General features: G+C 33.2%; 2 protein-coding genes across 4 annotated transcripts in view; both read right to left on the reverse strand.

Moving 5' to 3' along the window:
• Positions 1 to 3,226: 3,226 nt before the first annotated feature.
• On the reverse strand, positions 3,227 to 8,282 carry LOC127724669 (SH3 domain-containing protein Dlish-like). Of its 2 annotated transcripts, none has more exons than XM_052231706.1 (3): positions 8,066 to 8,282; positions 7,036 to 7,698; positions 3,227 to 5,315 (listed from the first exon to the last, which is right to left on the reverse strand). In XM_052231706.1, exons 1-3 carry the CDS (start codon positions 8,121 to 8,123, stop codon positions 4,120 to 4,122), a joined length of 1,917 nt encoding a protein of 638 aa, XP_052087666.1. In that variant the 5' UTR covers positions 8,124 to 8,282; the 3' UTR covers positions 3,227 to 4,119. The 2 variants fall into 2 exon arrangements, with proteins under 2 accessions (XP_052087666.1, XP_052087667.1); XM_052231707.1 differs by lacking the exon at positions 8,066 to 8,282 and adding an exon at positions 8,019 to 8,049.
• Positions 8,283 to 15,794: 7,512 nt separating this feature from the next.
• The window catches only part of LOC127724678 (synaptic vesicle glycoprotein 2C-like), a 37,152-nt gene continuing 28,702 nt past the window's right edge, over positions 15,795 to 24,244 (reverse strand). For both annotated transcript variants that reach the window (XM_052231727.1, XM_052231728.1), the window contains 3 exons: positions 22,640 to 22,869; positions 21,881 to 22,040; positions 15,795 to 20,644 (listed from right to left, as the gene is read on the reverse strand). In XM_052231727.1, coding sequence (XP_052087687.1) covers positions 20,461 to 20,644; positions 21,881 to 22,040; positions 22,640 to 22,869 — 574 coding nt within the window. In that variant the 3' untranslated portion in view covers positions 15,795 to 20,460. The remainder of the gene's footprint in view (positions 20,645 to 21,880; positions 22,041 to 22,639; positions 22,870 to 24,244) is intronic.

A 24,244-nucleotide genomic window follows, 5' to 3' on the forward strand; every position in this document is an offset into this window, starting at 1 on the left:
AGTTTTACAGAATTCTGCTATATAAAAATAAGATGTGGTATGATTGCCAATGAGACAACTCTCTACTTGGAATGAAATGAAGTATGGCTGTATGACAGAATCCAAGGCCTAATTTAGAAATATTTCTTTGCTCGATTCCTTCATACCAAGAAAAAAGATTCCACTAAAAATATTGACAAAAAAAATCTTTCAACAGGCATTGCTGTTATGAAGTCCCATACAACATACCCCAAAAATCACTTTATTTATATAGCAAATATATTTACTATTTGGTGCAGCTTTACAAAACAGGAATATACAGAAAACCTCTTTAGACCCCATCTGGAAAAAAATTAAAAAATACATATAACCCAGGGTGTCAATAACTCATCAAGGATAAAATGAGAAAATAAAGGGGAGTCACTCAGAGATTTAGCTGTATATCATTTATGTTGTCTGTTCATGAGGTTTTAATATAAAATTTCCAAAAATATATGGTTGCTAGGTTCTTTTCCAAATCATTATTGTTCTAAGTCTTCTGAGAGACCCCAAGGAAAGGAACAGGTATGATAAGTCCACTTTTTGCCCCTAGAACTTGAAAAATCTGAAAAGTATTTAAAATTACAAAATAACATCAATCAGATATTCATTATACATTCATCTGTCTCACTTCTTGAAAGGCTGGAATAATTTTACTATTTTTATACGACCGATAGCAAAACAAATTTGCGGTCGTATATTGGTATAATGGTGTCGATGTCCAAGACACATTGGTTTTTGCACAATAACTTTAGTTTAAGTGAATGGATCTCTATGAAATTTTACCATAAGGTTCAATACCACAAAAGGAAGGTTGGGATTGATTTTGGGGGTTATGGTACCAACAGTTAAGGAATTAGGGGCTAAAATAAGCATTTTTGTAACTTCCAGACAAATTTAATTACAATCCAAATTCAGACCTGTATCAAGCGTGAATATTGTGTCCATTTTCGCCCCAACACTTCAGGGTTGGACCTCTGCGGTCGTATCCAGCTGCGCTCAGCGAAGCATTTTATTGCAATTTCAGGGGCCAAACAATGGTTCTTATCATACTCCACCTATAACAAAATAAGAATCACATCCTTTTGAAATTCTATTGTTCGATGTCAATATTTGGGTCCTAATGTTTCCAAAAATATGTTGTTGCTATGGTGCTTTTTTTAATTGTTGTTTTTCTGGAAGACATTCAGCACCATAATTGGATTTCAAATTCTTTCAATATAAATGTTTGGGTCAATATGTTCCCAAAATGTATGTCTGCTTGGTTAACTTTATTAAACAAAATTCAGAAAATTTGCTAAAATTTGCATTGGTGGATCCAAGGTGTGGGGGGTGAGGGGTTTTCTGTGTCAATATTTGGGTCCTAATGTTTCCAAAAACATGTTGTTGCTATGGTGCTTTTTTTAATTGTTGTTTTTCTGGAAGACATTCAGCACCATAATTGGATTTCAAATTCTTTCAATATAAATGTTTGGGTCAATATGTTCCCAAAATGTATGTCTGCTTGGTTAACTTTATTAAACAAAATTCAGAAAATTTGCTAAAATTTGCATTGGTGGATCCAAGGTGTGGGGGGTGAGGGGTTTTCTGTGGGTTGGTAGTTGGAACCCCCCCCCCCCCCCTTTTTTTAATTGATATTTAATTTCTTTTTATACGACTGCGATCACGTTGTCGTCATCGTCCAAAGACACTTGGTTTCTGGACAATAACTTTAGTATAAATTAATAGAAATCTATGAAATTTAAACACACGGTTTATAACCACAAAAGGAAGGTTGGGATTGATTTTGGGTGTTATGGTCCTAACAGTTTAGGAATTAGGGGCCCAAATAAGCATTTTTCTAGTTTTCAGACAATAACTTGTGGAACGGTGTATGGATCTCTCTGAAATTGTACAATGAGTTTCCATACCACAAAGGGATGGTTAGAATTGGCTTTGGGGGGTAATGGCTCAAACCGTTTAGGAATTAAGGGCAAAGAAGGGGGAAAAACAAGGGTTTCCTTGTTAATGGACAATCACTTTTATGTACAATGTTAAATTTGGATTACCTCCCTTACATTGCTTTAAAATTATGTATAAAGAATTTTTGTATTGTCTTGAGGTGATTAGCTGTCAACTTATTTTTAGAGATTACTAATAAAAATGCTGATTAAAGATATACTTTTTTTAGACATGACTATGTATGTCATTTTCTACTTTAAGACTGTTATGATGTATTTAAATGGGTAATTATGGTTGCAAACTCCATTGGAAATTTGAATTGAGATAATAACAATATCTTGAGGGAAAGATTTTTTTTTTGGAAAAAGGGCAAAAAGGGGGGGGGGGGGGGGGTAAAAAGAAATTGGGGGGGGGGACAATTTTTTTTTCTCATTACAGATTTCAGAAATTAAAAAAGAAAATTTCTTCAAATGTTATTTTTTTTTTGTAAAAAAAAGGGGGTGGGGTGAAAAAACAATTTTTGTAAAAAAAAAAGGGGGGTGAATTTTTTTTTTTTTGGGGGGGGGGGGGGGTCAATTCGCAACAGCATAGTGTATTGCACAAAAGCAAAAAATTGAATTTAAATTCAAATTATATAACCAATTCTTAGTTCTTTGACTACAGTTATTCTGTGTCAGAAACCTATTATGTGTTTTAATTTCAATCCAAATTCAGACCTGTATCAAGCACGAATATTGTGTCCATTTTTGCCCCAACTTTTCAGGGTTGGACCTCTGCGGTCGTATCCAGCTGCGCTCGGCGAAGCAATTTATTTAATTATGTGAAAATTTCATGGTGTTCCAGGGGTTGGACCCCCCCCCCCCCCCCCCCCATTATCAAAATGGCTGGATCTGTGCCTGATTTGAATTACATCCTTTTGAAAATTTGGTCACAACATTTCCAAAAGTATATGGTTGTCAGGTTATTTTACAAATCATTAATGTTTTAAGAGACTTTCGGGAAATTCACCAAAAATTTCAGCACAATGGTACATTCGAGTGCTTTCTACATACTGATTGTTCAATTTTCGAATGTCCTTTGATTTGTTATAGAAACCTATATCGTGAATAAATTGGCAGGAGAACTTCTATTTAGATCTAATAGAACAATCATAATATTCTATTGTTAAGCAAATAACATCCACAAAACAATATTCTTTCTTCTGTAATTGAATTGATTGGTTTTATTTCATGCACTATTCATTGGTGTGGAATATGAACTCAAGGTGTTATTTTCATCAAAATATTTATTAGAACAAAACAAGACAAGTTAACAAATTGAATGAATTAACAATAACAAAAAGGCAAGTTAAGCATAAAACTGATGGCACAAAAAAAACTACATGTGAATATATCATATTAATAAGTGCAATATATATATAAAATAGTTTACAGTTATAAAAGGGGTATTTGATTAAGCAATAAAACACTAAAACGTTAAAATGAAAAACTTGTCACCGGATTTGTATTGAGAATTTGCATATTTCTCAAACTTACGGAAATAAAAAGAATTCAAACAAAGGTAGGGCCAACTTCCTATAAATATGTTTCACACTAGGGCAAATTTTAAAGTCGTTCAATTTACATTATCTTATAGTTTCATGTTTCTAACAAAATTATGGTGTATTTTGGCAAATACGGGCCTATCCAAATTATAAAATGCTTAAAAATACAAAAACGTAATTAAGATTGGTGTTTGCAACTTTTTAATTATTTAACAAGCGAATGAGGATATTCTTAAACAAAATGAAAATTCCACTGGAAGTTAAGCTATATAGTATCTTCCAGCTACAAGTTTATTCATTTTGGTTATGGGTGTCCTTTGATGCAAAATTTTCCAAAACGTAACATTTGTTAATATGTTGATTTTATAGGTATATGCGCAAAATTGGTAAAATATCTTCTTGCAAAGTGCACTAAGACGACTAAACGGATTTTTTTTATTTGGTCATGTACGAATGAAACAAATTCACGTCCCCGCCTCTTATGATAAGTTATTGCATCTTCCTACTTTCAAAATATCTAAAGCTTTCTATAAATTCTGTAATAAATAGTTGACATGAACGAATCATTGTGATTACCAAATTTCAACTGGCAAGAAATGTAAACAACTACAAACTTATTACAATACAACAGTTGTTTGTTTTTCTGCATACGATGCTGGTATATATCCATACTGGTTAGTTCTTGGTATATGCACCCAAATCCATTCTGAACTATTTTGAGAATTTAAATCTGCATAAATTGCCTCCCCTTTCTGAACATATATATTTTGCTGCCCATGTCTCTGTCCTTTATATTCATATTTCATTACATATTCAACCATATAGCTACTTTGCTGCCCACCTATGTTGACATTAGAATTATACCGTGTTGTCTTTATGCTTTCAGTTTTAACCGAAGATCTTGCCGAAACTCGGGAACTTTTTGTTCCTCGTGAAGAATCAGAAATTGAACCATCAGTTATCTGTTGCCTCCTTTTCAATATCATGGCAAGTTCTTCAGTTACGTTTTTAAATGAGTCAGATACATCTCCGTCAGGTTTTAGTTTTACTGAGACTTTTTCTACAATGTTAGGTAAACTGACTTCTGTATACTGGCTATTTTTAGTTTCTAAAACATCATTTAACAACTGATTTGAATCATTCGCTGAGCTTGGGTTCTGGTAAGACTCCTTTGAAGTTTCGTTTTTCTGGGATTGCATGGGAGAATTGGCTCCGCCAATGTCATTTTTGGCATAAGTGTTTGAATATTCTAAAGAATCAGCTGTGCGTCTGTCGAAATAAGGTGAGGCTCTTGAATTGTCTGATAAGATTGTAGCTAGAGGTTGTCGAGGATATTGACTACTGCTGTGTATTTCTGAGGAAGCAATTTCTGTCACATCTGTTAGAGACTGATCTGAAAAGTCGTGTTGGTGGTTATCCTCAAGAAATGTAGAATCAATGAGCGACTCTTTATGTGTTTTCATGTGAAGACTGGAATAAGGTGGTGGGTCTTTGTCGGGTTGTTTCGGCTGTAAAGAAATGTTTGGGGATGTTAATGCAGTTTGACTGTTTGGTGTGTATGAAATTGGAGTGTCAGTTTTGTCGAATAATTTTTTCTTTACATTTTGGTGTCCATATTTTGCTGAGTCATGTTTGGATAAGATATCAATTTCTGATTGTACACTAACTGTTGAAGACATAAAACTGTCCGTTGATGTATTTTGAATGGACCCTTGATTCTGGCTTCTAGCCTGACCACTCCTTTGGATATATGTTGAACCTTGGTTGGTGACAGTGTTTGACCCTGACTTTTTATTTAATCCACCACTGCGAACTAAAAAAGAAGAAACTGATGTTAGGATCAGTAGTAAGATATATATTTTTTTTAATAACTAATTTTAACAAAAAGGTAATATTGGGAATATGTCAATGAGACAGTAACCTATCAACAAAAAACAAAGACATCTTGGTTCTATACGCTATCTTCAACATTAAATAGTTGTATATACAATGTATCAATTTCTAAATCGTCGACATGTTTGAAAAGTAGTAAATAAATATAAGAGGTAACACCAAAATGGAAACAAAAATTGAAACATAACACAAGACAACCATCGGCATGGTTCTTGACTACGATCAGGCACATGAACATATAACAGGTTTATACCATTTTTAGCTCTCAAACACCCCCTTTATAATATTTCGATCAATGGTAAAACCAAAATTCAACACATTAATAAAAATCAGTTTAGAAACAGAACTTTATACCCTTTAATACGGATATAATACTACAAAAACAAAACCAGAATAAACCACAACAGATACAAGTAAACCGATAACGTTTCAAATAATTCTCAACTGTCACTGTGAAAGCAAGCTCAGAGTACTTAATGTGTTGATATTGTAACCGAAAAGCCTGATTCTTATTTGAAAATAACATCGTCTCCTCCAGGTCTCCTGTGTTCGAGTTCGAAGTCAGTGCTATAAACGACTGAGCTAAAAAAAGTACTTCCCCAACTCAACCGCTTACGACTGGCTTAATATCCAATCCCATCACAATATATATATCATGCAGACCAAGGCTGTAATATTGGTGGACGTACTTCCCCAGCTCAACCGCTTACGGCTGGCTTAGTATCCAATCCAATCATAATATAGATATCATGCAGACCAATGCTGTAATATCGGTGGACGTACTTCCGAGTACATTATATACATCAACTTAGAGTACATAGAGTAAAAAGACATCCGAGTAGATTATATACATCAACTTAGAGTACATAGAGTAAAAAGGCAATCTGTTGTCCAAAAGATCAAAATAAGTTGAACAGAATTTCAATTCAAAACGGAATTAAAAAAAATGAAATACAACATTTAAGAATAAGTTAATCCTATTGTTCCCTTGTCTCAAAATAAATAAATGAGTCAATAATGTTGAATAAAAAACCGAATGCAATTATCACAATTATAACCTTTATCAGTAAATCTAATACTAGTAAGCCGAAATGAAAGAACTTGTTTTCCTTGTTAAAATATTACCATAAAAGGTAAGCTGTGAAGTATCAGTTTATTTTTTAAATTCCTGCTTGTTGAAGTAAATATTTGCAAGCATTTAATTGGGATAAAATTTAGTAAAAGTTTAGAATACTTATGATATTCTATTTTTTTCAGTTATGAAAATAGTACTTTATGAAATCTTAGATGTCATATCCCATCAAACTCGTCATAACAACGAATTCATTTTTACATAGCATTCTATTTATTATTACATTTTTTATCATCCAACAGTGTGACCACCTATTTGAAATTTCGTACAATAAAGACGGTTTGATGTTCTACAAAGTTTCGTTTAAGGCAATATGACGAGAAATATGAAAACAGTTAAAGTAGTATTACCATGTGGGAAATACCAGTATGTTGTCATTTTGATTTTGGCTTTAGTTATTTAAGTTTAACAGAAGTTGTCTGAATTTCAAGCTTAACACACTTTTAACTTGTGATTATAACAGAAACACAAGAAGCTACTTTTGTAATGTGAATTGAACGATATATACCTAGTTTACGGAGAGGCTCAACTGGACAAATATACGTCTTTGGTACAAAGCCTTCCAGTCCATCATATTTCCTTACCCAAGACCAGTCAGGGTCTTCTATATTTAAAACGTCAACTAGTTCGGCTCGTTCAACGCTTACGTCGTTTTCGTTAATTCCGAGAAAATCAAAGAGCACTATATATTGTCCATGTGAGGTCTTATAAAAAGGTTTAACATCCGTTTTATCCAATATACCACTACTAGAATACTCTTGTGGTTTGGGTTGAAATAATGGTGACATGTTCCTGCTTACCACCGACTCGATGTCGGTGTTCTCCTCCGATAGGTCTGCACTGTACTCCGATAAACGACTGCTTCGAACAGAATTCGTACAAGAAATGTCTGTATTATAATCTATATCTTTCACCGTACGACATACCGACACTGGAACATAACCTGTCTGACCGTTGGTTTTCTCAATATACAACCAGTCTTTGGCAGTGTGTATAAGTCGACCAGTCTCGCCTTTTTTAACCTGTACCTCTCCTGGTGCCTTTGGACTGAAATCTTGTATGATGTCGACCTTTGAACGTGTATACATATGATCTGACCTATCTAACCCAACTTGTTCTATTGTATCCACACTATCACTTCCAGTTATTCGTCCACGAATTGGTTCTTTCCCTGAAAAGAAAATTCACAGTGTGCGATGACCTTACAAGTTAGAAATTTTATTTTCTTAAAAAAGGAAGAAAAAATGCTTCTTTATATTTCAATGTAAGCAGTTACTGTTGTCTCTGTTATAAACACAATTGTAAACCAAACGTCATCGAATGGGTAAGACCACTAGGTCGTCTTTTCTTCTTCAAGACTTCATAAACGGACCTCCTAGCTCTAAAGATCAAAATCTACCTTCTGTCTTTACAGTTTTAGGATTCATTTAGATTTATGGGTTGGTTCTAAATAACAATATCAGTATAAATTGCGTTAAACGAGTGACTTACCCTTGTGTAATGGTTGTGATTACAAGCAAAAGACAAATTAATCTTACCTCTATTCCGCTTTGCTCTATTTGTATTTCCTAATCGACTGGGACAGAGAAAAGCCATTTAACTTCACTGCACATACTATAGTACAAAATGATATTTCTCAATTTTAAAATGATTATCGTTATCAATAAAGGTATGACAAATCTTTTTATATAGATGGTCGGATTTACATAAAGTACTGGGTACATTTATTGTATGTATGTGAATATATCCGAACAATTCACATTAAATACCAACCAGTATAAAATCCATTAACTTTAACATATCTGATTAGCGGATGTGTCAAATCTTTATTGAATTGTATGTAAGAAAACCAATAAGATCTGTTTTGATAACTTAAGATGCTTTACAAAAGCCTTTTAAATTTAAATGTATTTGTATTTTACGGGTGTAAATTACCGAATGTAAACATTCATGACATGAATTGCTTTATAATTTCCTGTTGAGAAACATTGTTTCTTTTCGTGGTTGTAAATGGATTTTAAGCTTAAAATCTACCCACCCAATTCACTGTAAGTTTATAAATACCGGCCTAAATCAGATTAGGAAAAGATCTATGGAACCACATTCTCTGTGGAAATATAAGCATATTACTAGAATTTATTTTCGATAGATACGACTAGATTTCTTATAGCATGTGGTGAGGGGTGTATAATTTAATACTCCTCGACGATGCTAGTTAGGGGGACCAAATACCCTCGCCCGCAAGCAAGTGTTTGACTTCAAATTGTAAGAGTAACTTTAAATGCATAAATTACTTGTGATGATAAATTTGTATGACCTATACATTTCTCACATTACTTGTTGTAAGTTAGTTTAAATGGTCTCACGAACTTGACAACACAAGAGTTAAGAAGCAGCGCTTGCATTGCTGTTCTTCGTCTAAAAATATGACCATGGGGTATACAACACAGAACAAAAATGCTACACGTGTGCACTGAAGTCTGGCACTGATTCAGTGTAATAACAAAGAAGACTTTATAACGGGTAAAGAAACAAATACTGTCATCGTTTACCGACACCTTTGTTTATATTTGAATAAAATTCTGATCTTGAGCACTGTAAGATGTAAAAACATAAAATACTCTTGAGAAGTAATACTAGAGGGTAGGAATGCTCTTTACCGTCAGGCGTCAAACGGTCATTTTCGGCTACCGTTTGCGTCAAGTTGGTTGAAATGTTACCGTGATTCGTCAAAATATCCTTATCGTGATTCGTCTAAGAATCAAAATATCCTTATCGTGAGGCATCAAAAAATTATCGTTACTGTTTGTGGAAAAAATTTAACGAGATTCGTCAAAATCAGTCGATTTTTTATCGTCTGAAAGAAAGTGTACATTTTATCGTCATGGACCAAAAATTACCGTTAACGTCATTTGGCAAGAATTTTTACCGTTATTCGTCATGATGGTACCCCCAATTACCACCCTCATACTAGTGACGTCTAATTTAGTAATATTATTTTGAGTTCCTTTGCACTTTGCCGTAATCTTTTTCGTTTGACATGACGTTAATATAGGCAATATTTAGTCATGTGATGTAGTTACGCTTATGACGTCCGATCAACGAGGAGTAGGATGGCGACAGTAAAAGGTCGCCCGTCAAACCACTCTTTATATAACTTCTTTGATACTGAAAGATCCAGTAGCTGTAGTAAGAATCCAGAGAGTATCGATAAAGATACAGAAAGAACGATTGATTCGAGATCCCCTACAGGATTTCGGATTAAAGAGATTTCTATTTCTCCATTATCACAGAATGTTGACGACGCCAATGATATTATGTGCATCTCTATAGCACCTAAAAAGGGCAGTGAACATGATATAGAAATCTCGTCTGATAAACCTAGCAGATTAAGCAGTACATCTGGAAGTCGTTGTCCGTCAGTAGCCAGTTCGGACTCAAACTACAGTGAAGAGTTCAGTAGTTGTGCAAGTACATCAAAGAATGAAGTCACCAATACATTTGTGAAGGATGATGACAAGAATGACTCTGAGCGTAGCAAAAGTAATGATATAGCAGAGAACGTTGAAAGTAAAGACAGCATCGAACCTCCAAGATGCAAGTCTAGAAGAGATTTTGCACAATCGCCGTATTCTTATAGTCAAACACCTAAAGCAAAAAGCCGCCAGATAGTTAAAAAATTGACGAAGAGCAAATCGCCTTCACAAGAAATTGAACGCTGCAGCCAAAGCACAACCGAAACTAAATGCATGCAAAATCTAAAGTGTCAACAATCAAACAGCGATGATGGAGGGGTCAATCTACAGTCTTTACATGAGGAAGAATGCAATTATTTTGCAGATATAATCTCTACTGAAATGAAAGATAGGACAACAATAGAACTTGATCAACAAGGCGGCAAAGTAACACAACATGAAACAAAACATACCGAAATCGAGGACTCTAAACCAAATCCAAGGAACTCACATTCCTTAAGCAAGAAAAACGTTACGATATCTGAAGATTCTGGGAATAGCTCAAAAACCAACAAGAAACGTTTTGTTGTAAGGCAACCTCTTTTAAAGCAAGGCGATGAGAAAAAAATGCATACTAAAAAATCTCTTACATATAAAGCAAAAACCCCGAGTTTTAACAACAATTCCAAGCAAAAGCCTAAACAATGTAAAAGTAATTTTGGATCTTGGGATCGTTATTCTGCAGAAACTTCCGGAAGGGATTCTGTGGGAGAAGCTGTAATAAATATACTCAAAGTAAACAATAGTTCACATAATTACAGTGATTTTGAAAACCACTTTGATGATTACTTTATGGCCAATAGTACATCAGGGCACTCTTTTGCTTCGCGGTATACAGCAAGTAGTTTCGAAACGAGTCCGTACAATAGCAGCAGTTACTCCAGTTCTCCCAAGCGATGTTATAAGCCTAAAGGACAATTATCGCTTCCTTCTATCGACAAAACCTTTCCGGGACAACTTGTCCATGGAGGTAATGACAACGTTAAAGGAAATTCGGATAGTGACATTTCCACAGGTGCTTTGGCTAGCAGGAGAAAGCAGTTACGTAAACCAGCCAACACAGTCGGTGCTAAAGATTGTATTGCGACTAAGAAGATTGGCGATTTTACAAAGCCAAAAGTACCTATCCAATTAAAGGCAGAAGCAATGCTTAGAGATGGACAATTAGAAGTTTTTGTTACAGATAAAGAAGATGTTGCCATAGGAATCAATTGTCTAAATGTAAAAATAACAGTTGTACACAAGTTTATTGAACCAAAACCGAGGTTTGTACCTAAACGTCAACCAGAAATACAGACAAAACGCAAGCTTTTAATTTCAAACAGAGAAGTTATAAAACAAAGAGCCATGTTGCCTCCATTCAATACTCATACAGACACACAGGCTAGTGACAGACATTACAAATGCTTTGAATACTAATTGTTGCAATTTCAGAATAAAATCATTATTGTCTCGAATAATGTTTTTACAAAAGTCCATCACATCAACAGTGTCATCTTTTTTTTTTTTTTTTTTTTCTTTTATAGGGCCTGGGCTTATCTCGCCCTTTATTTACATAAATTCAGATACAAATTATTCTGTTCTGCTATCTTTTCGGGGCCTTTTTGCGATGATGTGGCTGTTGGTAGTGGAGAAGCTTTATCTTTCTTAGAGATTTCCTCGGCCGGTGCTTCCGTTGACGAGTCTGTCTCTATTGGTTGAGCGGTATTGCCTAGTTCATCAGGTTTTGAGGAGTCATTGTCTAACATTAGAGCTGGAGTTCCAATCTCTGCAGTTGACTCGGACTTTTTGGCCAAAAATGCCCTCAGTCTGCGGTTATTCCTTTCAGAACGGGACTTTGATGACTTCTTTTTAGGTGGTAATGTCGACCTCTCTCTTTCCGCTATCTTCCCGGGGGTCCATTTTACAGTAAGTTTGTAACATCCATTCCGAGCTGATAAAACCCAGTCGGCGGTTTGGTGTTCTAACAAATGCAAAATGGTAAAGATATCACCAGATAATACGGGCTGTTGTTGGTGTGTTGCACTGCCATCATCAGACATTATGAGAGTTTCCTGACATGTTGATTACTTTGTGTGTAGTTCGGTATGTCATCACGGCAAGCTCATATACAACACTGTACATTGTCGGAAAATATAAAATTTATATGTACGAGCTTTACTGGGGCGGATCCAGCCATTTTTAAAAGGAGGGGGGGGGGGGGGGTCCCAACCCAGGATAAAGGGGGGGGTCCAACTATATGTCCCCATTCAAATGCATTGATCGTCACAAAAATGGGGGGTCCCACCCCGAACCCGCCCCCCCTTGGGTTCGCCACTGCTTTAGAAACAGGACGGAAAGCGAGGATTGCGAGGCTATTCTCCCTTTTCGTACCGAGTACAACTAAATTTCCGACAATGTACATATATATTATCCTGTAATTTACACCGGCACTTTAAAGTTATCTCTGATTGTTCAAAGAAATCAACATAGTATAAACATGACAAAATTTAACTTGGAGCAAAGAGGACCCTAAAATGAGTACCAGGAGACTTTACTTGTACATGTACAAATAAGTTATGTACCTGTTATTTGTACAATAGTTGGCTGATTGCAGGATAAATTAATGTTATACAGTCTGATCGTACTATCTAAACATTTTTGCAAATGACTGAAGCGAAAATCATAATTTTTTCTTAAATTTAATCATTTGTGGTACTTCTATAAAAGAAAGAGTCTCTGTGGTGCCAATTGAACGATATGCCAACCATAAATATACAAGTGATGAACAATTTGATACAAATAAGCTTTCAACAGATGCACCCGAACTTAACATATTTCATTTATTATTTTCAAGAAAACCAATAGTAACTTTTCAAATGGTTTCTTTTCTTGATAACAGTGACATTGAACTTTGACCCAAAATGAATATTCCCCTTCCCAATGCAGTCCGTCTGCAGGAATAAATTTCAGAAAGCAAGAAAAACTCAATTTACCATCCTGATATGATATTTTGAAAATATTCTTTTTAGCTCACCTGGCCCAATGGGCCAAGTGAGCTTTTCTCATCACTTGGCGTCCGTCGTCGTTGTCCGTTAACTATTACAAAAATCTTCTGGGCCAAATTTATCCAAACTTTACAGCAATCTTCATTGGGGTATCTAGTTTAAAAAATGTGTCCGATGACCCCGCCTACCAACCAATATGGCCGACATGGCTAAAAATAGAACATAGGGGTAAAATGCAGATTTTAACTTATATCTCTGAAACTAAAGCATTTAGAGCAAATGTGACAGGATAAAAATGTTCATCAGGTTAAGACTGCCCTGAAATTTTCAGACAAATCAGACCACCCGTAGTTGGGTTGCTACCCCTGAATTGGTAATTTTAAGGAAATTTTGCAGTTTTTGGTTATTATCTTGAATATTATTATAGATAGAGATAAACTGTAAACCGCAATAATGTTCAGCAAAGTAAGATCTACAAATAAGTTGTCATGACCAAAATGGTCAATTGACCCCTGAAGGAGTTATTGCCCTTTATAGTCAATTTTTAACAATTTTTTGTAAATTTTTGTAATCTTTTACAAAAATCTTCTCCTCTGAAACTACTGAAACAAATTTAACCAAACTTGGCCACAATCATCATTAGGGTATATAGTTTAAAAAATGTGTCAGATGACCCCATCTACCAACCAACATGGCCGACATGGCTAAAAATAGAACATAGGGGTAAAATGCAAGTTTTGTCTATTATTTTTTGAACTGTTATAAATAGAAAAAAATCTGAAAGAAGCAAAAATGTTCAGAATAATAAGCTCTACCAATTGTCCATATACATCAAAACTGTTAGACAAATTCTTATAGGAGTTATTGCCCATAAATGACAAATTTTACCTTTTTTTTTTTTCATTTTTGCCTATTATCATGAAAACTATGATATTTAGAGAGAAACATATTTTTTCTGTTATGCCTTATATGATTTAAATTATAATAGATAAATAAACACTTTAAATCACAAAAATGATCAGCAACGCAAGATCTACTAAAAAGTCAAATTTTGCTGATATAGTAAGTAGACTGTCACTCTTCATAGGAGTGATTGCCCTTAAATGAGGATTTTTTTTACCCTCTTTTGTGTTTTGAGCAAAAACTAAAGAAGATAGAGAAAATTAAACAGACTAAAAGATCAGTAATATAAGATCCACAAAATAGAGATTTTTGTCATGAAGTCTATTCTCGTCTACAATGTTGGAGAGTGTCCTTTGTTTGATATGCACATAGACCAAGGTGAGCGACACAGGCTCTTTAGAGCCTCTAGTTTAATTAACAGTAACCTTGAACTTTAACCTTTTAAACCCAAAATCAAAAGTCTCTTTTCCTCTTCCCGGTCTTCCATTTGTGTAACAGTGACCTTGAACTTATTGACCCCCAAAATCAATAGCTTTTTTCCTTTGATCTGTATATAAAGTTTCATTCCAATTAGGCAAGAGAAACAATGAGCTTGAAATTTGACATTTTGACCCTTAAATTAATAATATTCTTCCCCTTCCCTTTGTCTCCCATCTGTATAAGTTAAATTCCAATTATTAACGTAAGACAAACTCAAGTCACCATTCGAAAACCATTTCTACAATAAACAAGAGTGCACCTGCTGAAATATCTCGCCTGCTTTACTAACCATGATTGATTTTATGTTGATAGTCCTAAAGATAAAGTTTTACTTCAAGTATCACATTAACTTAACATTATCAATGACCCATGAAAAGGAGGTTCTGGTCAGATAAACCCTGACAGACTGACATGTACACCTTACAATCATTTCATACGCCAAATATAGTTGACCTACTGCGTAAAGTAATTAAAGAGACAGACCAAACAAAAAACTTAATATTGACCAATGAACCATAAAAATGAGGTCAAGGTCAGATAAATCCTGACAGACTGACATGTACACCTTACAGTCATTCCATACACCAAATATAGTTGACCTACTACTTACAGTCCTAATCACATAACTTTAACCTTGAATACTGATCCATAAAATGAGGTAAAAGGTCAGGTGAACCCTGTTTGACCGACGTGTAGACCTTGCAAGGAACCCATATACCAAATATAGTTAACTGATTACTTATAAGAGAGAAATTCACATGACATGAAAACTTAACTTTGTCACATAAGGCATCGACTCCAGGTCGTCTACCCTCTGAATTATAAAGCGTTATAAAAATAGTTTATGAAGACGCCACCGCTGCCACTACCAGATTGTAATCCAAAGACAAAAAAATTGTTTTAAGTAACAATTACCTTGAACTTAGACATAAAACATTCTCTCCAAAATCATTCATTGTCTTCTTTTTCATTATATCTACAATCTGTGTAAGTTATTTGCTATTTGGGGTGCTTTGTATTAATGGAGACCTTTGATAGTTTCTGTTTCATTTATTCCTAACTTTTTAGACTTAAGGCAATTTAGAACTTGAAATTTTGTTTAGAATGATTAATTGATTGATTGGTGTTTAACGCCACTTTCAACACTATTGTGCTATTTCGTGGCGGTCCGTTTTTATTGGTGGAGGAAGCCTGAGTACTTGGAGAGAACCATCGACCTTCGGTAGGAAAAACATTTTGTATAGACATCTGTTTGTTGTTGAAAACTGTAGGTTGACTTCTAGGTGTCTGTTGATTATTTGTGTTGTTTGGTTGCTGTCTCATTGACAAATGTCACACATCTCATTTTATTCATATAAAAAGATCATCTTTTTAGTAAACAATTTTTAGCAAAGAACTTCATTTATTTATAAAATATATTATTTGTAACAAAATATTAAAATATTATCTAAATCATCATTATTTGATAGAAATAAAATCTGCATATCCCACTTAACAATTTTTACAATTAACTCCCAACACTATGACACCACCAATTTACATAAAAAAATGTAAAGTATTACAATTCAATGGACCTGCATAGAATACATGAAGCAAAGAAATTTTAAAACTTTCCCGGTAATACATGAGACATTACAATTAAAACCACTTTTCCTATAATGTTGTAGTGTACTTATTGTATATAATCATTACTATTCATGATACAGGTATTCATTTTCATGAAAATTTTCCTGGTAATATCAAGCTTTAAACCTGAGTATCTATATCATATTATCTCTACACAAATAAGGAAAACGATCTCAATACATAAATTAATTGAGTTCCAGATACATATAGTTGCAGAATGTTAAGTACATAAAATATCAATGTGAATTACATGATCAGATTCCACATTTAAAAAAACAATTTGTTATATGACCTGGCGTAATTGTTTAGTCTGTAATGTGATAAAGAAATAGGTAATAATTTTGAAAAGCCAACAATCACAACTTAAAAATGACATAAATAGACTAGTGTAAGGTTAATTCATTTTTTTAAAGTGCATCTCTTGTGGAAACAACATATTTTAACGGGAAAATACTAAACAGCAAGGTCACATCAGGACAGCATTTTCTCAAAATACCGAAAAATAGAATTTCAATTATCAGAGAGTGTAAATCTTGATGGATAACTGAACACAGAAATCCAACTGTTTTAATAGTTGTTAGTGATGTCTCAAAAGAATGCTTTTGAAGCAAACTAAGTTTTCAACTGGAAACAGACAAGTTTGCAGATTCTGAAAATATTTACAGGCAAAACTATTAAAAGAGAGCTCTGGTACTATCTCCAAGCTTTAATTCAAAGAAAAATAAAATTGTCATTCAAAAACAATACGTTTTGCAAATTTTTCTGATTTTCAAGGACTATAATTCCTAAACAGTGGTGGTTAAAATAGTTTGATAGAATTTTACAAATTTTTTAGTGTGTGCATCAACAAAGGTGAAATCATTACAAACGAAGTGAGCACAAACAGCAACACTGAAATAGAAAAAAATTAAGAAAAATGATTGAAAACTGTATAGATGATCCCTTTTTTGCCATATTTGTGTTTTCCATTGTTCTTACAACATCATGAAAGAGACGTCCAGCATGTCTCACATTTTTGGATTTTCTAAGTTGATTTCAATATCAAAATCTTGGCTTAGTTTGTGAACTTTCATTGGAAATACACAAAAGTGCTCAGCTTGGTTTTTAGGTCCTAGTTAAAAGTTATAAACTGCTTAAAAACATACTTTAAAAAAGTTTGTACAAACAAATGGTATAGCCTATAAACGCAATATAAACAGTTAAAATTAAAAAATATGAAAGCAAGAAAATATGATAAAGTGGCCACAGTATATGCAACCCAAAGATTAAATGACAACTGTACCTTTAAAGGTCACAGGAGAAATAGATGATGAAGCTTACAGAAACATAAATATTGGTGGATTCAAAAGGGCTTCTTGATTGGAACACCACTTTTTCATTTATATTTATGTTTTTAAGAGGTAGGTTATAACAGATCATAAGGATGTATAACAGTAAGCAGATATAACACTGCAAAAAAGACTTAGGAGAGACATTTCAATTTAAACTTAAATATTCCACCATTTAATCCATGAAAACATAGAATCAATATTTTTGCTCTTGTTCATTTTCGAACAGATTGTTTTTTTTTATTATTTCTTCTTGGTAAAAAATTGTGAAAATAGTATAAGCATGATAAAATATATAGGCCAAATTAACATTATGCAACATTCCAAATACATAGGATAGAATCTAATAAACAGCTTACACTTGCAGCATAGTCTTAAAAGTTTGCTTATCTATTTTCTTAAAATACCTTAACTGATTTGCTGTTATTTACATGCATACAGTATTAATTCAAACAGGAGAACTTTCTCTGATGTGTACAAAGTATTAACAATGCCTACATCTAAAATCATTCTAAAATAAATAATAAACAGGGTTTTTTTCAGTGCATGTAACTTTCATCAATTATATTATTATATGTTGAGGAATTATATATACTGAGGATTCATTTATTTTCGTTGGCACCAATTTTTGTGGATTGAGAAAAACTTTCATGTTCGTTGATATCTAATTTCGTGGTTTTGCCGAAGTCTGCATAAGAGCCTATGGAAATTTGTCATTCGTTGAACATTTAATTTCGTGGTTCACCTATACCCACGAAATCCACTAAAATTGGTATCCAACGAATAATAATGAATTCACAGTACATGTATATATTTTCTGTCTGTTTTATGATAATTCTCTACACAAAATGGTTGAATTTTAGATTTTCAATATGCAAGCTTTAGTATTTTAAAAAAATAACTTCCGATTGGAGAAAGAAGAATTTCTTCCTGAGTTAAGATAAGACAACATAGTAACCAATAACATGATATCACAACAAATCATCTACCAATCAAAGAACCTGAAATTACTGGTTTATTGCTTGATACAATTTTAACCCTTGTGGGATTTATTTTTAGAGTCAATTTCCTAATGCATGCAGAGTAAGAAGATATAAGAAAACGTGGTAAGAGTTTGGTTGGCTTGCTTGCCTTGTTTGTATTAATGTTTGCTCAAGCATTGTAATTAAGATTGACATCTGCAAACAATATAAGTAGGCAGAGTTAAACCTGTACATAGGTAAATTTGATTATTTGATAATGTCCAATCAATAATGTATACAAGTTTAACTCCGCCTTTTATATTGTTTTCAGATGTCAATCTTAATTACAATATATGCTTGACCAAACATTAATACAAACAAACAAAGCAAGGCAAGCAAGCCAACCAAACTCTTACTCTGCATGCATTAGGAAATTGACTCTAACCACCAGACTGAGTGTTGTATGAAATCACCAAACAATGGAATAAAATTATTTATACATATAACAAGAGTGCACACGCTGAAATGTCTCGCCTTCTTTACTAAACACTGCTATTATGTTGATAGTTCTAAATATAAAGCTTTATTACAACTGTCACATAAACTTAACATTAACCAAGAAAACTAAACATTGACCAATGAACCATGAAAATGAGGTCAAGGTCAGATGAACCATGCCAGGCAGGCATGTACAGCTAACGATTCTTCCATACAACAAATATAGTTGACCTATTGCTTATAGTTTAAGAAAAACAGACCAAAACATAAAAACTTAACATTGAGCAATGAACTGTGAAAATGAGGTCAAGGTCAAATAAAACCTGCACGACTGACATATACATCATAAAATATTTCCATACACCAAATATAGTTGACCTATTGCATTTAGTATTAGAAAAAAAGACCAAAACTCAAAACCTTAACTTTGACCACTGAACCATGAAAATGAGGTCAAGGTCAAATGACACCTGCCAGCTAGACATGTACACCTTACAATCATTCCATACACCAAATATAGTAGACCTATTGCATACAGTATAAGAAAAACAGACCAAAACACAAAAACTTAACTATAACCACTGAACCATGAAAATGAGGCCAAGGTCAGATCACACCTGCCAGTTGGACATGTACACCTTACAGTCCTTCCATACACTGAATATACTTGACCTATTGCTTATAGTATCTGAGATATGGACTTGACCACCAAAACTTAACCTTGTTCACTGATCCATGAAATGAGGTCGAGGTCAATTGAAAACTGTCTGACGGGCATGAGGACCTTGCAAGGTACGTACATACCAAATATAGTTTTCCTACTACTTATAATAAGAGAGAATTTAACATTACAAAAAAATGTTAATTTTTTTTTCAAGTAGTCACTGAACCATGAAAATGAGGTCAAGGACATTGGACATGTGACTGACGGAAACTTGGTAACATGAGGCATCCATATACAAAGTATGAAGCATACAGATCTTCCACCTTCTAAAATATAAAGCTTTTAAGAAGTAAGCTAACGCCGCCACCGCCGCCGGATCACTATCCGTATGTCGAGCTTTCTGCGACAAAAGTCGCAGGCTCGACAATAAAAAAATTATATTATACATATCACAACATCCCTATTATGAACATTTCAGAACTGTTGTCAAACTATTTTCAAAGTCACATATATAAAAGGCAAACTGAATTTCATATTCAATATTTGATTAAGCCTCATGATAAGTTCATGAAAAATAATATATTAATACCTTTGGAGATAATATAGTGTATTGAAAATTTTCAAGGCATAGTAAATTATAAAAAAGTGCACCTTACATCTAAATTTAATATGAATTGATGGTACAGTAATTTTTCAAATAAATGTCTTCAATTTACTTGTAAATTTTCATTGTATACAGTTTAATAGTCAAAAGCCATAATTACATAACAATGTTTTGAGGAACAACATTATATTTTTAGTAATGGCCATATTTGTGTAAATTTCACCTCTCTCAATGCTATACCTTGTTTATGGTAACCTTTGATGGAGAGTTGTCTCATTGGCAATCATACCACATCTTCTTATTTTTATATTTGTAAACAAATAAGGTTAAGAAAGGCAGAAAAATCTCAAACAAATGACAGAAATATCAATGAATATCTGTTTTTGTTGTGTTTGGCAGTTTGATTGATGATAACCCTCCAAATACTAACAAAGCAGCAACAATTATCATAGGTATTGCACAATGTACATCAATTAATTCACCAAATGTCAAATTGCCTAAAATTGCTGCTATTCTACCAATACCAGACATAATACCAAAAGCTGTTGACCTGAAATGACAAAAAATAACTTTCAAAAAGCATTTACTTACACTTATAACAGCATATTTCAGTCATCCTCGTGTTAACAAAAAGAATTTCTTACTATTGTAAATCAAACTTTTAATAAGAGTTTGCGAACATTCCTTAGTAACCCCATAAATATAATACAACCTACTTTACTGATCATGTTTGAATTTTATGTTGAAACTTTAAATCTTTTAAGATCAAGGTTTTACTGGTACCACATAAACTTAAATGATCCATGAACAGTAGGTCAAGTTCAGATTAAATCTTCCAGATGTACATGTACACCTTACAATCATTCCATACACCAAATAGAGTTGACCTATTTCTTATAGTATCTGAGATACAGACCTAATCATGAAAATAAGGTCAAGGTTAGATTAACCAAGAAAATCTTGTGACAATAAAACTAGACATTTTTTGAAAATGAGGTCATGGACAACACACATGTGTAAGACAGAAAATAAGGCAAAATAAGGCAAAATTGAATGCAAGATATGGGTCATCAAGCTCTTTTACCTTCTGAAATGTTAAGCTTTATACAAATAGTCTATGCCTTCGTCACAGCCTCATTAGCATCTCTATGTCTCAAAAACATATTTCAACATCAATGTAATTAGACTTCAGCAGTTTTTATCACATGGCAGTTTGTCAACATAATATGTTTTTATTATTTCTTTTACAGTTTATATCATTAAGAATTGTATAGATTCAGTTTTGAATTGGTAATGAGATACATGTATGATGTATGTTGAAGGAAATTTAAAAAAGAAAATAATAATAAATTGACATTGAAAAATTGAAAACTGAAATATTATCTGTTTTTTGTACTATATTAGTCCTTATCTAAGAATTCAGAAATAATTTAAAATAAATCTTTTGATCAGTTTAAAAAATAATATGTTTATACTTTTTTTTTAACTCAAAAGAATTTAAAGTAACTGAGGAAGTATTCTATATATTACCTAAGTGATGTAGGAAGTATTCTATATATTACCTAAGTGATGTAGGAAGTATTCTATATATTACCTAAGTGATGTAGGAAGTATTATATATATTACCTAAGTGATGTAGGAAGTATTATATATATTACCTAAGTGATGTAGGAAGTATTATATATATTACCTAAGTGATGTAGGAAGTATTATATATATTACCTAAGTGATGTAGGAAGTATTATATATATTACCTAAGTGATGTAGGAAGTATTATATAAATTACCTAAGTGATGTAGGAAATAATTCAGCTGATAAAACATCTAAGGCATTCCATCCTACAGTAGATACAGCACCAAATACACAGGATATACCCAGATTCTCATATTTATTGTGGATTAGTGGTATGAAGAACACACTCACACCTGACAACACCATACTCATTGCTGAAAAACACATAAATTACAAGTTTTACCAAGATATCAGAGGTATAAATAACAATCTCATAATACTATATACATGTATATATATTCCAGATATTTATTTCTACCTACTAGATTTAATTTATTCACCAAAAATTGATTTTCCCCTAAATGATCTTAAGAAATAATCATTTCCCTGGAATGGGTTAAAAAATATATTTCTTGAATTTAAGTATAAATATGACGACAATTTTTTTTATAATGGATTTTTGAATGTACTTTGTTTATCATTTAAATCTCTTCCAGGAAAATTTCAGAAAATCTTTTGTATATTAATTTTGGTGTGAGTCTATATACACATATAAATTTAGATTACATGAAACAGGTACTGATTTTCCATTCATCTGCTTTTCAACAAACTAAATTAAATAACAGCAGGTCTTCCACTCTGTAAAACCAGATTAAATATGTATGTAGCACTGAAATGTATAAGGTCTATTCCAGAAAACTTTTTGGATGGCATTCTTAACCTCCCATTGGAATAGCCATTGGATTTTTTCATGACCTAAATGTTAGGTTCTTCCACTAAATATTTTGCAAAATATCTGGTATCTTTTTCTTACCTAATAACTGTTTTCGTCCTACTTTGTCCATTAAGAAAATTGTGAGAATATTTCCTGGTAAGTTGGACAGAGCAGTCATAAATCCTGAGAAATACACCCAATTGTCCTTGTAATTACATGTAGTTTCATTTTTACTTGTCTGGTTTATAAAATTGGAATGATCACATGGAGAACCACCATCCTTCATTCGACTAAATAACTCTGGAAACCACATCCAAAGTCCATAGTACCTTTAAAAAAAAAGAATAAGAATGTATAAATACAAGTAACATGCACAGATCTAAATATTTTTCTGAACAGACTCCATCCTCACTCAGAAATGTTACAAATGCAGATAGGAAATTTCCAAAGCCCAAACAGAATTATATATAAACTGTTAACACAGAGATATGACTCGCCTATTTGTTATTTTGATAATGCAAATGTTGAAATTAAAATAGCAATACTTTAACATGTAAGTTATGCAAATATCCAAAGTTGATGAACCATGACTGAAGGTACAGGGCTAAAACATCTCCATGGAAATGAGATGTGCCAATGGTAGTACAACTGCATACCAAATACCATTGACTTTTCATAAGTCATTCCCTTTAAACAAACCTAAACACAAACATTAACTTGTAAACTTAGTAAAAGTTTCAAAGTCAATGAACCATAAATAGGGAGTGGGGTTATATAATCTCCATGGAAATGAAACTTGCAAATGCCAATACATTTGCAAACCAAATATCATTGACTTAACATTAGTGGTTCATCTTAAACTGACCTAATCACAAACTAATACATGTAAACTAAGCAAATGTTTCAAAGTCAATAGACCATGACTGAGGGGGTAGGCCCAAAACTAGATCTAATCACAAACTAATACATTGTTGACGCCTCCACCACCGCCACCGTGGCCGGAAACAGCATACCTATGTCTTGCTTTTTGACTCAATCAAGGCAAGACAAAAACTGTTCATCTACTCAGGATCAGCTTAGTGCCAAATTTTATCAAGTTACATTAAAAATACTTATTGTGAACATTTTTTTCAAATAAAATATTAAGAAATACTCTTGAAGCTGTTGCAAAATACTTCATACTTAATGTGTATGAGATCTGTGCTGCATATCCTGAGACTGCTGTTTAACAATCCAATAAAGTTTTGGTTTGCCAATAGTGTTAATAAAAACATACAAATGTTCTAAAATTGATATGGCTTACACAAGCACAGATAAGCATCATTGGCACACTACATGTGAAATTACAAACATGTGGAGGAGATTTAATGAATATCAGTACTGTAGTTGAAGAGTTGCTGTCGCCAATTGGCGATTTGATGGTAGCAAATGCAGTTTTACTGGCAACGCATAGAGGAGAACATGATGATGTCATAAACAATGTTATTGATGTTGCCTTATAGCAATAAACAGATTATCCATGGTCTTTCAAGTGGAAGATGGATCTCTGCTACATCTCATCTTTAGGACTGTGGCCCTTCAATGAGATTGAAGCAAGGAAACTCTCTCTTGTTGTCAGAACCTTAGATAATCTATAAATTTCATAATAAAATGATATTTTCTTCTTTTTGTCAATTGAAAATTTCTCAAGTATCAATATCAAAA

The sequence above is a fragment of the Mytilus californianus genome, unplaced genomic scaffold (assembly GCF_021869535.1).
Source record: "Mytilus californianus isolate M0D057914Y unplaced genomic scaffold, xbMytCali1.0.p SCAF_14, whole genome shotgun sequence".
NCBI classification, from domain to species: domain Eukaryota; kingdom Metazoa; phylum Mollusca; class Bivalvia; order Mytilida; family Mytilidae; genus Mytilus; species Mytilus californianus.